Source organism: Mauremys mutica, chromosome 11 (genome assembly GCF_020497125.1).
Source record: "Mauremys mutica isolate MM-2020 ecotype Southern chromosome 11, ASM2049712v1, whole genome shotgun sequence".
Taxonomy (NCBI): Eukaryota; Metazoa; Chordata; order Testudines; family Geoemydidae; genus Mauremys; species Mauremys mutica.
Window position 1 is genome coordinate 29,065,455 of NC_059082.1, and position 14,726 is coordinate 29,080,180.

The 14,726-nt window shown below is 42.5% G+C and overlaps 1 protein-coding gene and 1 long non-coding RNA gene across 4 annotated transcripts in view; one reads left to right on the forward strand and one right to left on the reverse strand.

Annotated features, from left to right (window-relative positions):
- Positions 1 to 314: 314 nt before the first annotated feature.
- LOC123343578 lies at positions 315 to 5,372 on the reverse strand. Its single transcript, XR_006572283.1, has 3 exons — positions 5,297 to 5,372; positions 960 to 1,069; positions 315 to 381 (listed from the first exon to the last, which is right to left on the reverse strand). It is a non-coding gene; the product is annotated as an uncharacterized LOC123343578 (long non-coding RNA).
- Positions 5,373 to 9,108: 3,736 nt separating this feature from the next.
- The window catches only part of TJP1 (tight junction protein 1), a 294,015-nt gene continuing 288,397 nt past the window's right edge, over positions 9,109 to 14,726 (forward strand). For 2 of the 3 annotated variants that reach the window (XM_044979338.1, XM_044979340.1), the window contains exon 1: positions 9,109 to 9,275. In XM_044979338.1, coding sequence (XP_044835273.1) covers positions 9,109 to 9,275 — 167 coding nt within the window. The remainder of the gene's footprint in view (positions 9,276 to 14,726) is intronic. The other variant, XM_044979341.1, reaches the window with a different exon arrangement.

Consider the following 14,726-nt stretch of genomic DNA (forward strand, 5'->3'; position numbering starts at 1 on the left):
CACGCTGATGGGAGAGGGCAGAACTGGGTGGGAAGAGGTGGGGAGGGGGTGGATTGGGGGCGGGAAGAGGCGGGTGTTGACGGGGCCTGGGGCAGAGCTAGGGGTCAAGCACCCCCCAGCACTTTGGAAAGTCAGCACCTGTGGTAGTAAGATCTACCCAGACTTTACCTCAGTGTCATGTATTGTGGCAGTTTTGTCAATATGCAACTAAGGAATTTATTTACTGTAATTGGATCTTTGTGTACTGCAGTTGTGATGAGTTCCTGATGATAGTGTGTTTCTTAAGCTCTTTTATGTGAAGTTTATATTACTTACAGTTCTTTTTTGTAGCTTCTCACATTGAAATTGTATTCTTGGTGATTTCTTCCCTCCAGTAGTTTTCTACATGATTAAACTGTATCAGAGAGCGCTAATAGAATTCATGCATATGCTTATTTTTTTCTACATTAAGCTTATTTAATCCTACGATAGAATCATGTTTGTCAGGCATAATATAATATGTGAATAATTTTGACTTAAGGTGCTTTTTCTTTTTTAATGTAAAATTCCCCCCGCCCACCAAAAAAAAATTAGGAAAACCTAAAAGCATAGAAACTGCTGTAGTGTAGGTCCATCTCATTCCATATCTTAACTTCAGCAACAGCCTATATTTTATTGTAGTAGCATGAATGTACTCCACATAGGATCTGGCAAGGATGGTGTGATGGCCTACACTCATGGAGAGTATTGCCTATTGGTGAGGACTTCACCCTTTCAAACTGCAGGGCAGGGCTTTGGTAGGGAGCCTGAGCCCTCTCACTCCACTGGGCTCCAGCCCTGGGCCCTCTGAGGGCTATCAAAGGTCTGCCAGGGGTTCCTTAGGCTGCCTTTCCTGAGCCACTTCCTACCACCCCACTATTGTCCAAAGTTCACCATCTGTGATGAGGAGATATGCAGGGGATCATTTCACCACTTGGCACCTCCTTGCAGCTGTGCATGGTGTGGTAGTTCCCTCTCTCTCTCTCTGGGCAGCAGCTTCCTCCTCCTGTGGCTTAGTCCTCAGCCATGTCAGTTCCAACTGTCTCCCTTGCTGGGTAGTCAATAAACAAAACAAGGGGAATTTGACCATGAATATGAGTCCATGAGCAAGAGCAGGGAATGCCTCCCTCTCAGAGTATATCTGAAGCAGGTCCTCCCTTCCCTCAGGAAGGGACCTTTGGGCAGTTGTTAATGTAGGGAGAGATCCTGTCTTCCCTCAGCATTCCCTCTCTGACACTGGTCCGCCCCCACGTGAGCTGTTCTGATTCCTTTTAACTCCTCCTCCAGTCTGTGCATCTCTTGCAAGTGTGGCAGGGCTGAGCCCAGAACTGCTCCTCAACCCCTTGTTGCTCAGTGTGGGGTTTGCATACTCCATCACAGATAGTGTTAAAACTTTCTTCCAAACAGCAGGCCACCACCACAAAAATTGCTGCTTGCAAGTTATTAATGAGGATCTCAATGGATAAATTCTAGCAAGCCCCTCCTTCTTGACAGCCCACAATCAAAAACATCGCATGAATTTCTATAGAGAGCAAGTATGGACACCAATAGATGTATGGTTCTGCTTCTTCGGAGGCAACACAGAAAAAGCTCATTTCCTTTATATAGACTTTAACTGAGTGAACCCTCAGAATTTAAGAATTTAAACTTAAGGATTAAGTTATTTTAGAAAACTGTATATAATTTCGATACAGTTTACAGCAACTGGGGCATTTCCTTCACCATAGCCATGTAGAAGCTGCCGCCAACTGGGCTGCCCTGTCACAATGATACTTCATAGGCAAAAACCTGCCCTAAAGTGAATGGTCAATTGTGCAATAATATGGGTTAGGAAATTCCTTTCTGACACTACTGAAGTAATCAGTTCATGCCTTGAAGCATCAAGACATTTAGCATATACAATTTTTATCTTAGCTACATGCTATTTTTATTAATGAGTGTCCAATCTTTTATTATTATTGAAAACCAGATTTTGTGCAGCCCTTACATAGGTGAGCTGTGCTGGGAAGGGCACAAGAAGCCTTTTTACCCCATCCCTCTTCCTCCTAACAGTCCATGCAAGGGCCTGGTACAATTACAATGCAGGGCTCCTCCCTCCACGTTCTTCCAGGGCCACATTATGACCGTAAACGGGCAGGGAGGAGGCAGGGCCATAGCTCCACCAATCCTTGGGGTTAGCATGCAGAGGGAAATATATGTATATAGTGATGTATCAATAGGTATGTCCACTTTGCATACCAGGGAACATCCAGAATATTCCCTGAGGGATAAAGTTTTGCACTTCCCCCAACATAGATCTGTGCACTGAAAACCCAATTGACAGTGAGTTCTACAGGCTAATTATGTGCTGTTTGTTTAAGTTTTCCTTTGTATCTATTATGCACACACATAAAATTGTCCTTGCTTTTGGATGGGGAGATGGTAATATCAGGAGTCACCCCACCAGATGTTTCTTTAGATGCTATAGAGCACTCTTACTTTATTTTGACAGGTATGGTCTTAGGGCTGGTGTACACTTAAAATTTTACTGGCATAGCTATGTCAGTCCGGAGTGTCAAACAAAATCAAAACTCCTAATCAACATACCTAGGTCAGCAAAAACCCTCCTGTAGATGCAGTTATACCAGCAAAAATGTCCTTTTGTCAGTATAGCTTGTTTCATTCGGGGAACTGGTATAAGCCATACTGGCAAAAGAGCTCTTTTACCATAAACTGTGTCTCCCCTAGGAGTGTTTGACAGTATAGCTATACTGGCAACCCTTTTCTAGTGTAGACTAGACTTCAGTTCCCTTTCTCTTCTCTGGAAGCCTCTAGGGGTAAGTCTACACTGCAGTGTAAGCCAGTGCTTTAGCCTGGGTTCCAGCCTAACCCCCCTTACATCTATACTGCAATTGCGCTTATTGTCCCAGGGCTTGGACCCGAAAGGCTCAGGACCCGTCAGGACTGGAGGATCTGAGCTCAAGTTAAGCCAGGACCCAGGGTCTCAGCCCTATTGCTTTGCAGTGTAGATGCAGCCCTACTCTACTTGGGTCCCGGGAGTCCGCTGCAAGTATCCCACGGTTCTATGGGACAACTTCCTTAGTCCTCTCTATCCCAACAATGTGCAATCCACTCTACTGAAATGGAAGACCCCCTTCTCCACCCTTGGCAAATGGCAGCAGCTCAGGTCAGCATTAACCCATTTCTTCTGATCACTGATCTGCAAGCACACTATCAGAGAGCCTACTGGGTTTTTAATGGAGAGCAAACTGATCAAGCCTTTAGCAAATCAAGCTGCTTCAAACTTCCTGTAACTTGCAAGGTGGGCATTAAGGATTACCCATAGTGCACCATAGTCCTATGGCTAAAGCAGCCACATTTCAGTATGGCGGGGGCGCTAGGGAGTCTAGTATATGGTTACTTTGACTCAAGTCTGTGCACTGCAGTGTGGACACCAGAGGCCTAGGTTTGAGCACAGGTTAGAAAAATCTTAACATGAGGTTAAAATACAATGTAGATGCTCAAGCCTAGTTTTCCCTAACATTGGTCAGCTGACTCAAGTCCCACTGGCCCTGGGCTTACACTGCAGTGTAGACATACCTGGGTCACAGATCCAAATGACAAGACAGCCTGTTTCACAGACTTCCCTGCCTGGGAGAGCTACATTAATACTATGATTATATTTGAGTGAATGTTGAAATGTAATGGAATAACCCATTTTGAAAAAGGAAGTATTATGAGAAGGATGATTTTTTGTTAAGAAGGAAGACTTATTAGGAAATTCAACTAATAGTGGAGCACAGTTATTTAATGACAGTTTTAATGACAATGCTGTATCATGTTAGATTCTGGAATGCTAAAATGTCACTTTACCTACTGAAGTGTATAATATGAATTGTTCATGTCATATTAAATGCTGCAGTAGTGTAGAATATCCCCAATGTGTATTCTGAAAACTCTTTGCTAATGCTTGACATAAAAGCCTTATGAGGAAAAAAAGTATATACTAAGGATATGGGACCTGTTGGCCAGAGGGTTGTGGATGATACTCCATGTCCCACTGATGAATGTGTGCTACTCTGTGTTTATTCTGTACTGTGTGTGCTGTGTCCATTCCTTTGTTTAAGTTATAAATTCTGTGGCCTTGCCTGGACTTGGAAAATTGGGACCATCAACACGGTTCCAGTGGTGGAAGCTGCTGTGTAGACAGAATTTGGAAAATATTTTCCACTTCAAACTAAAGTACTATTTTCAGTAGATTTGCATATGGGCAGATTTTTTCTATTAGCTAGCCCTCTTCAGAGAGAGCTACAGTAGGTTCAGGTTAGTGTTCCACATGCTCATTATTTTTTTTAAGAACTCCTGCTTTAGGAAGAATCAGGCTTTGTGTATATCACATCCCTGCAATTTCTGATTTGGGAGACTTCAAGGGTTAGGGCAGGAGAGAAACGTGTTTTTGACTTAGAATGAAAAAGCCGAGCTTATTTTTATATTTATTATTATGCATTTATATCATAATAGTAAGGGTGCTGTTATGCATTTGTGGGCCCATTTTGCTAGGTCTTGTACAAATACATATGAAGACATAGCCCCTGCCTAAAATTATTTACCTTCTAACTAGATTGATCTTTTTATTCCATCTGAACATATAAAAAATAAAGCTGAAGGCATAATTGAGGAGGATATTGTAATGTATGTAAACACAAACACTAGTAATAGATCCACAGATCCATGTCTATCCTCCTGCACAGGCTCATAAATTGAATTTATAGTCTCAAATGTGACTTTGTAAAAATGTCATTGTAGGGCTCCATGTTTATCCTAGCAATAATTTCATATCAAGATATAACTAGTTTATTATATATATATATATATTTCTAGCTGCTAGAGCTATATATTCAACCTGGAATTTGAAAATGAAGCCAACATTCTTTGTGTAGCTTCATCAATAATAAGGACTGGCTTAACCAGCATTGCACAGGTGTAAATGATTGTGTTAATGGAGTTGCACAACTGTAAGTAAGGGCAAAACAGGGATGGTAATTGTAATTTAGCTAAAAAATTCTGTTGATGATATGTCAGAATAAAATTCAGCTTCTGCTCTCTCATAGCCTTGTGTGGGCTCTGGAGCAAAAGTGAATAAAAACAATAAAGAGTAATTCAAAGTCATGAAAGTAAACAGAGACCACTCTGCATGTGCACATGGAGCAGGTCAATTGAACAAGAAAGTTGCATTTTTTCAGTCACTTTTCTGATCTTAATCACATTTCCTGTTTCTCTTAAGGTTTATGGTACCTACCTGAGCTGGTCTGATGTTCTGTACTTTAGATGGCAGTCATACACATACACAGTAGGCAGTACATTAGCAGCATTAGTCTCAAAGGCAAAACCTAGAAAGTACATGAATGACAGTTAAGTAGAAAGTTGTATTTCTCCTGGCCAGAGTCTAATTTATTGGTTGTTTTTTAAAATTAAGTAATTCCCAATTTTGTAAGTGTTGGATCTATTAGAAGGAGAACAAGAACCCATGAACTGTGTCTTGAGAGCTATAGAGGAGCAGGCCAATGTTAGAGACACTGAGCCAGTGCTTGAATTTTCAAACCTTCCTATTTATGATATTTTGGAACCCCAGGATGTTTCTACTAATCCCAGATTTCCTGGCTCGGAGAACAAAACTGTAATGGCCCAGTCACTATTTTTGACCATAGCAATATGATTATTATTTATGATTTTAATTAACATCTGTTATACTTTGTGAGTGTAATGCTGGCATTTCTTATCTCCTGATGTATGGAATAGACCTTGGTAGAATATAGTCTATTTTGATTTTGAGGCATTAAAAAAAAAGGAAATTTCTGATATTTGAGTCTTGCAAGTGAAAATATTTTAAGGTATTTTTTTCTCTCTTAATGAGGCTGACAGCACTTATTTAAATCACCACTGTAAATACTACAGCTCATACAATTCATACATCTGTAATATCTTGGTACAGATTTATTACTTCATCATTAATGTGGGTTGATGACACCTGCACTAAATATACACACCCTTAAATAATATAGGGCCAGTCCACTGACCTATTCTGGCAATTGAGATGGGTAGGATTATGATTTTGGACTCTCTCTCATAATCTTGAGAGTACTGGTAGTAGAGCTTTCTCTATTGAGTCCCTGTGAGCCTGGAATGCTATATCCCAGTATTCACACCTGAGCATATCTGTGGCATCTTTTGTGCCAAGGCCCAAATTACTTTGTCTCCTTTTTGCTGTTGGAGGGCTTATTATATTGTTTTAGATCTTCTCTGTTTTATGTGGACATTAAAGATCCTTGGACATGTTTTGCTCTGGTATCTGCAGCCAAAAAAACTCACACTGCTATTGATCAGGCTGTCAGCTAAATGCCTACCTCCACCCCAGAGATGTTTGCACCTCAGTGGTTCTGTAAGTACATAGAAAGCATGGTATGGTGATACACTGTTTATCACTTTATATACTGTATGTCTTTAGAATGAAAGCCCTTTAGGTCAGGAACCTTGTTTAATAGTCACCTATGGAGTGCCATATGTAAATATTAGTAAACTTTGGGGTGAAAGGCACAAAACAGGTTTAAGAAATTCTTATTAGTATGTGTTCAGTATAAGATGCAACACATGATTGTTGTTAGTTATTTCTGTTAAGTGCCCAGATAATGGACATCTAGGAATGAATATATCACATTTATAGGTTTTATTTAATGGCCATCTGTCTTTCAAATCTATCATTTCTCTGGATGTGAGAGAATCAGGAATGATGTTTATGTTCTTTCTGCTGTTGATTCATTAAGCTTTGCATAGGAATTCGGATCTCTGTGGGGCGGAGGTGAATGTGGGGCAGGGCATTTCTCTCTCTCGCTCTCTCTGTTCAGGAGGTTTTGATTTAAGTGCTACTGTTGGGACGCTCCTCAGCCCCTGTGCCCGGGGCACAGTGGGCATCGCCTCTAAGCAGCAGCCAGTTTGCGTTTGATGCGGTGTTTGGCTCCACAGCCTGATTACAGCTAAATCACAAGTGATGGTGGCAGCGGGTGGGGGTGGGGATTAAAATAACATGGGGCTATTCTAGGCGCTAATGAGATTAGAGCGGTGAGGACAGAGACCCAGAGGGGAGAGGGCAGCGCCGGGCTCGGAGCATGGCAGCGGCAAAGCGGCACTGGGTAACTGAACCGTCCGTGGGATACGGCATAACGCTGCTCTGGAAAGAGGGAGGGGCAGACCCCAGCTACCGGAGACGGGCGGGGAGAGAGAGGCCAGGGGCCCAGTGATGGTGGGCGGGAAAGAGAGACCCCTCCACAGGAACCCTCTGAGGGGTGGGGAGCGGAGCAGAGAGAGAGGCCCCCAGACGCCCAGAGAGATGGGGGGAGCGGTCAGAGAGAGGTCACGAGATGCCCAGAGGGATGGGGGGGTTAGAGAGAGGCGCCCAGGTGCCCAGAGGGATGGGGGGTCAGAGAGAGGCCCCAGGTGCCCAGAGTGATGGGGGGGGGACAGAGAGAGGCCCCAGGTGCCCAGAGAGAGGGGGGGGTCAGAGAGAGGTCACGAGATGCCCAGAGGGATGGGGGGGTTAGAGAGAGGCGCCCAGATGCCCAGAGGGATGGGGGGGGTCAGAGAGAGGCCCCAGGTGCCCAGAGGGATGGGGGGGTCAGAGAGAGGCCCCAGGTGCCCAGAGAGATGAGGGGGTCAGAGAGAGGCGCCCAGATGCCCAGAGGGATGGGGGGGGTCAGAGAGAGGCCCCAGGTGCCCAGAGGGATGGGGGGGTCAGAGAGAGGCCCCAGGTGCCCAGAGAGATGAGGGGGTCAGAGAGAGGCGCCCAGGTGCCCAGAGGGATGGAGGGGGTCAGAGAGAGGCCCCAGGTGCCCAGAGAGATGGGGGGGTCAGAGAGAGGCCCCAGGTGCCCAGAGGAATGGGGGGGTCAGAGAGAGGCCCCAGGTGCCCAGAGAGATGGGGGGGTCAGAGAGAGGCGCCCAGGTGCCCAGAGGGATGGGGGGGGTCAGAGAGAGGCCCCAGGTGCCCAGAGAGATGGGGGGGTCAGAGAGAGGCCCCAGGTGCCCAGAGGGATGGGGGGGTCAGAGAGAGGCCCCAGGTGCCCAGAGAGATGAGGGGGGGTCAGAGAGAGGCCCCAGGTGCCCAGAGAGATGAGGGGGGGTCAGAGAGAGGCCCCAGGTGCCCAGAGGGATGGGGGGGGTCAGAGAGAGGCGCCCAGGTGCCCAGAGGGATGGGGGGGGTCAGAGAGAGGCGCCCAGGTGCCCAGAGGGATGGGGGGGTCAGAGAGAGGCCCCCAGGTGCCCAGAAGGATGGGAGGTCAGAGAGAGGCGCCCAGGTGCCCAGAGGGATGGGGGGGGTCAGAGAGAGGCGCCCAGGTGCCCAGAGGGATGGAGGGGGTCAGAGAGAGGCCCCAGGTGCCCAGAGAGATGAGGGGGTCAGAGAGAGGCCCCAGGTGCCCAGAGGGATGGGGGGGGTCAGAGAGAGGCCCCAGGTGCCCAGAGGGATGGGGGGGTCAGAGAGAGGCCCCAGGTGCCCAGAGGGATGAGGGGGTCAGAGAGAGTCCCCAGGTGCCCAGAGGGATGGGGGGGGGTCAGAGAGAGGCGCCCAGGTGCCCAGAGGGATGGGAGGTCAGAGAGAGGCGCCCAGGTGCCCAGAGGGATGGGGGTCAGAGTGTCCCCGGGACGGCAATGCTCAGGGTACCTGGCGAGGGGAGGGGGCAAAGCGAGATAGCCCAGGTGAGTGGGCTAAGTGAGAGAGGAAGGGCTTGATCCCAGGGTAGGGGGCAGGGAGAGAGGGAGGGCGGCAGGAGGCGGGGGAGGAGAAGCGCGAGAGCTGGAGGGCAGAGAGGAGAGGCGCGGCAGCAAAAGGAGGAGACAAGTGTGAGCTGTGGGGGGAGGCAGAGAAAGAGGGAGCGCGGCAGGAGGCGGCGGAGGAGGAGAGCGTCAGCTGGGACGGAGATAGAGAGAGCGCGGCAGGAGGAGGAGGAGAGCGTGAGCTGGGGGGGCAGAGAGAGAGGGAGCGCGGCAGGAGGAGGAGGAGGAGGGGAAGAAGCGCGACGCAGGGACGGCAGATGCCTGGAAATAAAAATTTGATGATTGCATGCAGCGGCTGGAGAGACTCTGTCGGTGGCGGCGGCGGGGACGAGGCAGGGACAGGGGGGGCGACGGCAAAATGAAGTATCAGAAATACCTGACTGTCTTGCAGATGGCCATAGGGGTGACCGCCTCCAACAGGGGCAGTCTGATGCCCTTAAAGAGGAAGCTGTGGTGAGTAGGCACAAAATGGGCAGGAGACAGCCAGGTTGCTGCCGGGCGCTGCATGCAGGATGATGGGGGAGCCGGCTGAACCTTGCACCTTGTCACACACATTGCTTTGTTACTGGGGTTGGGGTCTGGGCTGGGATGAATAAACAGGGCATCTTGTGCAAGGCGAATGAACTCATGTGGGACCTACCACTGCCGGGCATTTATTGTTGTTTTGTGGCATATGTTATGGTCCTGTTTAAAAACAAACCAGGAAATAATTTTAAAAGGGGCCCCATTTGTTTAACAGAAAATACCACAATGGAAAGGTCATGACGAATTATTTACCAATAGTTTTTAAAAAAAAATCAAAATCAAATCATTATGTTCAGCCTTTTGTTGAAGGAACTGTGCATTTACCCGCTACAGTTTTCTTTTATGAAAACGTCTTGATTTTAGGAAGCACCCAACTGTAAGCCTCTCCATGGTTCAGAAGTGTAATTCTCAGTATAATAAATGTTCTCAGAAAGAAACAACAAACATTTGTCAAAACGAGATAATGGCAGCTCCTTCAGAAAGGTACAGGGGTAGTTACAAGGAAGGTCTATTATAGGCTACAACAACACTGCATATTATAGGCATGGCAGTCTGATTGTATATTTCCTTTGATTGTTTTATAGTTGTTTCTTTGAGCTGTAGTATGAATAAAGCCTGACTTTGAAATGCCAACCCACTATTTTCTTGACAGGTGTGAATCTCAAAAAGGGAGGTGCAAAATCTAAATGTAATATTATACTTTTAATTTCAAAATATATTATTTTTTCTTTGACACATCTCCAGTGGGTTTTGTGCTTACTGATTGGTGAGCTAAACTGATTTTCTAGATGAACTGACAATATGTTAAGAAAAATATAAAGTACTGTAAAACTGCAATGTGGGTGAGCAGGACACCAGGAAGCATATGGCATTGCAATATCCAGTCACTCTTTTGTCTTGTAAGGGACCACCGATAGCTTGACTGAAGCAGTAGGATGCATGTCATTATCAGAACAAATTATATTAAGGAGAAAATCTACCTGACTGCAAAGCCAAATTTCCTGGGAAAAACATCCTGGATCTTGAATTGCATTTGCACCTTAAGAAAAAATATCTTCATAAGATTGAGAACGAAACTTGAGCAGTGGTGTTCTTATGGTTTCCTATCACCATGGCCATGGGTCACAGTGAAAGAGTGTAAAATGTCTGAGAAAGAAGTGCTAAGACATGCTGTTTAACAATGAGGTAGCTTCAAAATGAACTGTTTTCACAAACAGCATCCTGTGACAGCACATATTTTATACCTTCTATGGATCTTGGCATTATTTTATTTTGTCCTTATTCTCACATGATCATCCAGAGCAGGCAATGTCAAGGAAATACATAATGCAGAGAAGCAGAATAAAATAGCGATAGGCCAACTTCATTAGATTAACATTTTACTTGATTTAAGCTTCCTTTAACAACTGGTTTCCAAAATATATTTTGCTATATTTGTTTCATAGTTTATCTTTTTATTTCATTGCAGAAAATGTAAAATTTAGAAAACTAATTTAACATTCTGGTATTTTAAAAAGTCACTTAGGTTTGTGTGAAGTATATCTAATAATCTTTCTAGCATGAATAGTGAACCTTACTATAAAGTTTATAGAAAATAACATTATTTTAGTAACCAAAATTGTCAAAAACATATTCTTGTTAACTGTAACACACAAAATCAAACATTTTCCTTGGAAAAAATATTCTTTCATGTGGTTATCTTTGATTTTCCTAAGAAAACCTACTTTTGTACTGTATACAGTGGTTTGGGATTGATTATGTCAGAAGCATAAAGTGCTACTACCTATACTCGCCTCCCAGCAATGTCATTCCTTTTCACTTTGCTGATATTGCATACTGTATACAGCAATGTATACTTCCATTTACTTCAGTGAGAATTTGATCAGCCCTATATTTCCTAGTTTTATGGTGAATTTTCCCTGCTTTCCAAGGGACAAGTAAGACAATATAGTGGGTCCTAAATGAGGACCAAACTTTTGTTTGTTGAAAGAAAAATATGCTATATATCCAATGTCATTTGTGTTAGGTTGTTGATGGTCTAGGTGAAAGGATCAGACAAAAACATGTTGCTTTTTTCTATACAAGAATTTGTGTCAGTTACTTAAATCCTTATATTTTACATCCTTAGATTAGTGTTTCAAATTGTTATTTCCCTATCAGTGGGTGACATGATACTACAGGTTTCAACTTTGCATTAGGAGCCTGAGTAGGGTCCATATGACATTGTCTTTATGGCTATGTCTCTGTGGGTAAAATAGTAATTTCCTCTACATTTAAAGGTATGCTTAAGGGGTATTTTGTAATTAAGATTTTATTGTGATTTAAGTTTAGTTTTTTTTCAAATCATACATTATATAAAGCTTAGTTTTTGTGAAATATATTTTTATGTAAATCAATGCAATATATTACAAAAATGCAAAGCAAATGGTACATTCCATTACCATATATCATCAATAGTCTCTAAACAGATGTACAGAAATAAAATGTATAAATCAGATTAGTTCATACTTTTAATATGATCAAATGGTAGCATATTCTTCAAATTTATAAAAATGAGAATTTCAGTATTCTTTTTTGCCCAGGCAGATTCAGAAGTTGTTTTATATGTTAGTACATACTGTAAGTGCAAGCAAAATAAATCATTTGATAAAAAAAGGTTTAAAATATTTATCTTTTGTTTGTGGAGATAATCCACCTGAATCCTACTGAATGAAAATGAAAAAGGTAGCAGCAATTGTTTATTTCTTTATAGAGCATCTGCCACTCTAATTTCCTCCCACTTCCCCCCCCCCCCATAAAAATTGTAAGTCCTGTTCCATGAAACACAAAAAGCACAGCTACAAGATCAAAACAAAAAAAATGGATGCTGGATATCTTCTGGGATGGGTAATCTGCTATAGAAACTTTCATCTCTAGGATGCCAGTTCAAACCCAATCTGTGTTACCATTGTCTGACAGTTTTTTCCATCTGATATCTATTGAATAGGCTATATTAAGTGAGTCGGATGTTCCCAGTCTTATTCCCAGGTGGGAAAACTACCATCACACTTGGCAGGAATTAGCAGAGAAGCTAAAAAGTGACTAAATTCTTTCCTAAGAGAGGTCCCTCTGTACAGGTCAGAGCTGAGGTAGTGTGGGAAGCTTGCAGTGCTGCTGCCTGTGTTTCACCTGTTTTGTGAATAAAGGCCTTCACTTCCCAAGTTGTCAGCTGGCACATTTTATGAGCATGAAATTCACTTTCTATAAAATAAACTATTATTTGCTACATTACATTTAAAATTATGTTTGCAGATGTGCACTTTTAAGACTTTCTGGTAGAACTACTGCTTTCAAATTTGAAACAGGATTGTAGGTTTGGAGAATTGTGAATCCTTTATTTTGACATTGAACCTTGGCTATACCAGCTGCTAAAGAACAGAACTAAGAATCTGAGATGTGGTAATCACACACAGAAAATTATGTCAGTCTCTTTAACCTTGGTAAGACAACCCAGGATTTTTACTGTCAACATCAGCTGATAGTTGGGTTGCTTTTTTTAAGGTAGAGTGCAGCATGAATTAACACACGTGCTAAATTACTTAAGGAAAATAAACTATTGATGTGTAAGAATCTTAAAACAGTAGGCCAAAGTCAATATTTACGGAAATCCCAATACCTGCAAGCTAAATGTATTGTAAAATAGAAGATGTCATGTAATTAATACACATGTAATTTCCTACCATACTGGGAGTAAGGTTTTAATGTCTAGACTTTAAAGCCTTTCAATGGAGAGACAATTTCTGTAAGAAATATATGTGAAATCAGGAGAAGATTTTAATGAGAAAAAATAAATCACAGTCTGCAAGAGTTCTAAAAGAATCTTCCATCTTCTTTGTTTGGTCTTGATCCTGCTCCCACTTAAATCAGAATTAGAACTTCTGTTGATTTCAATGGTGCAGGAATGAACTCTTTCCAGAAAGCTCAGAAAACAAGATATAAGATTCTGTCAATTGTATCGAGATTATTATGGCAATTATTAAGACAAATGTGAGTAGTGTAAATATGAGACTCTTGTACATGTTTTGTGGTTGTCTGAGGTGACCCATAGTTTAAAGAAAAATATGTAATGTATCAGATTGAAGAAATTACAAATACACTGCTTCCACTAGGTCATTTCCCCCATTTGGGGCTATTATTAACAAGACATATGAATAACTGGGACTTAATGATTCATTTAGGGCTTGATCATGCACAGTGCTGAACATTCTGGTCCCAATCCAGCATAGCACTTAAGCAACTACTTAACTTCAAGCATAATAGTCTAAATGAAGTCAATGGTGAGCTATCCACATGTTTAAAGTTAAGTACATGCATAAGTGCTTTGCTGTATTAGAATGTTCAAGATTTTGAAGAGCCAGATCAAGTCTTTTTTGAAGGATGCATGTGGTGTCATGGCAAGAATGTGAGGAAGTTTGCACAGCAGCAGCTGTCTGCACAATGCCTGGCTTTAATAAATGTTATTAGTCTTTTTTTAATGAAAATCAAATTGGCCCTATCACTAATAATTTAAAAACAAATATTTCTGCAATATGGAATGGCTTTCAAATCTTCCCAGGGTGATCAGTAGGAATGAATGTTAGCCCTTCCTGTCTTTTGTTGATATCACTGAGTCCTACTAACATCATCACTATTTTTTTTTAGCAGTGGGGAAGTTTGGCTTCCGATGTCAAGCTACGCAATTTTCAAGTACTCATACTATAGTCAGAAAACAGATATAAGTCCTATAAGCTTAAAATTCTGATTTTTTTTTCTGTTCTGGTATTGCTTATTGTGAAAATATTCAGTTACTGTGTGACCTTCAACTGAATATTAATTGTAGTGACTTTAAATATTGCTTTAAATATTTCAGAGGAGCATCAGTAGGAATATACACAAAATGTGAAAATGTAAATATATTTATTCCATACTTTTCTGAATGAACTGTAACCACCAATAAGAGAAATAACATTTAAGTTGTTCAGCACCTTGCAGGGCAAGATCAAGCCTTTATTGAAGGATGCATGTAGTGTTATGGCAAACGTGTGATGAAGTTTGCAACAACAGTAGTCAGCAATAAGAGAAATAACATTTAAGTTGTATTTATAAGATTAAATTTGTACTTAAATATTGTATTGAAATTCTGTAATTACTCTATTCACACACATTGCATAACATTCCCACTGAAAGTAAACTTGAGTAGGCCATTAAAAGTCTGTAACACTAGTTAAATAGGAAGACGGTAAAAGAGCTGCCTTGGAAATTGTGTTAAATTCTGAAATACTATTAAATGTAACTGACATGAATAGAACACATTTTGAAATTAGTCCAGTTTGTTTCAGCCAAAATTTATCTGTGAACCTG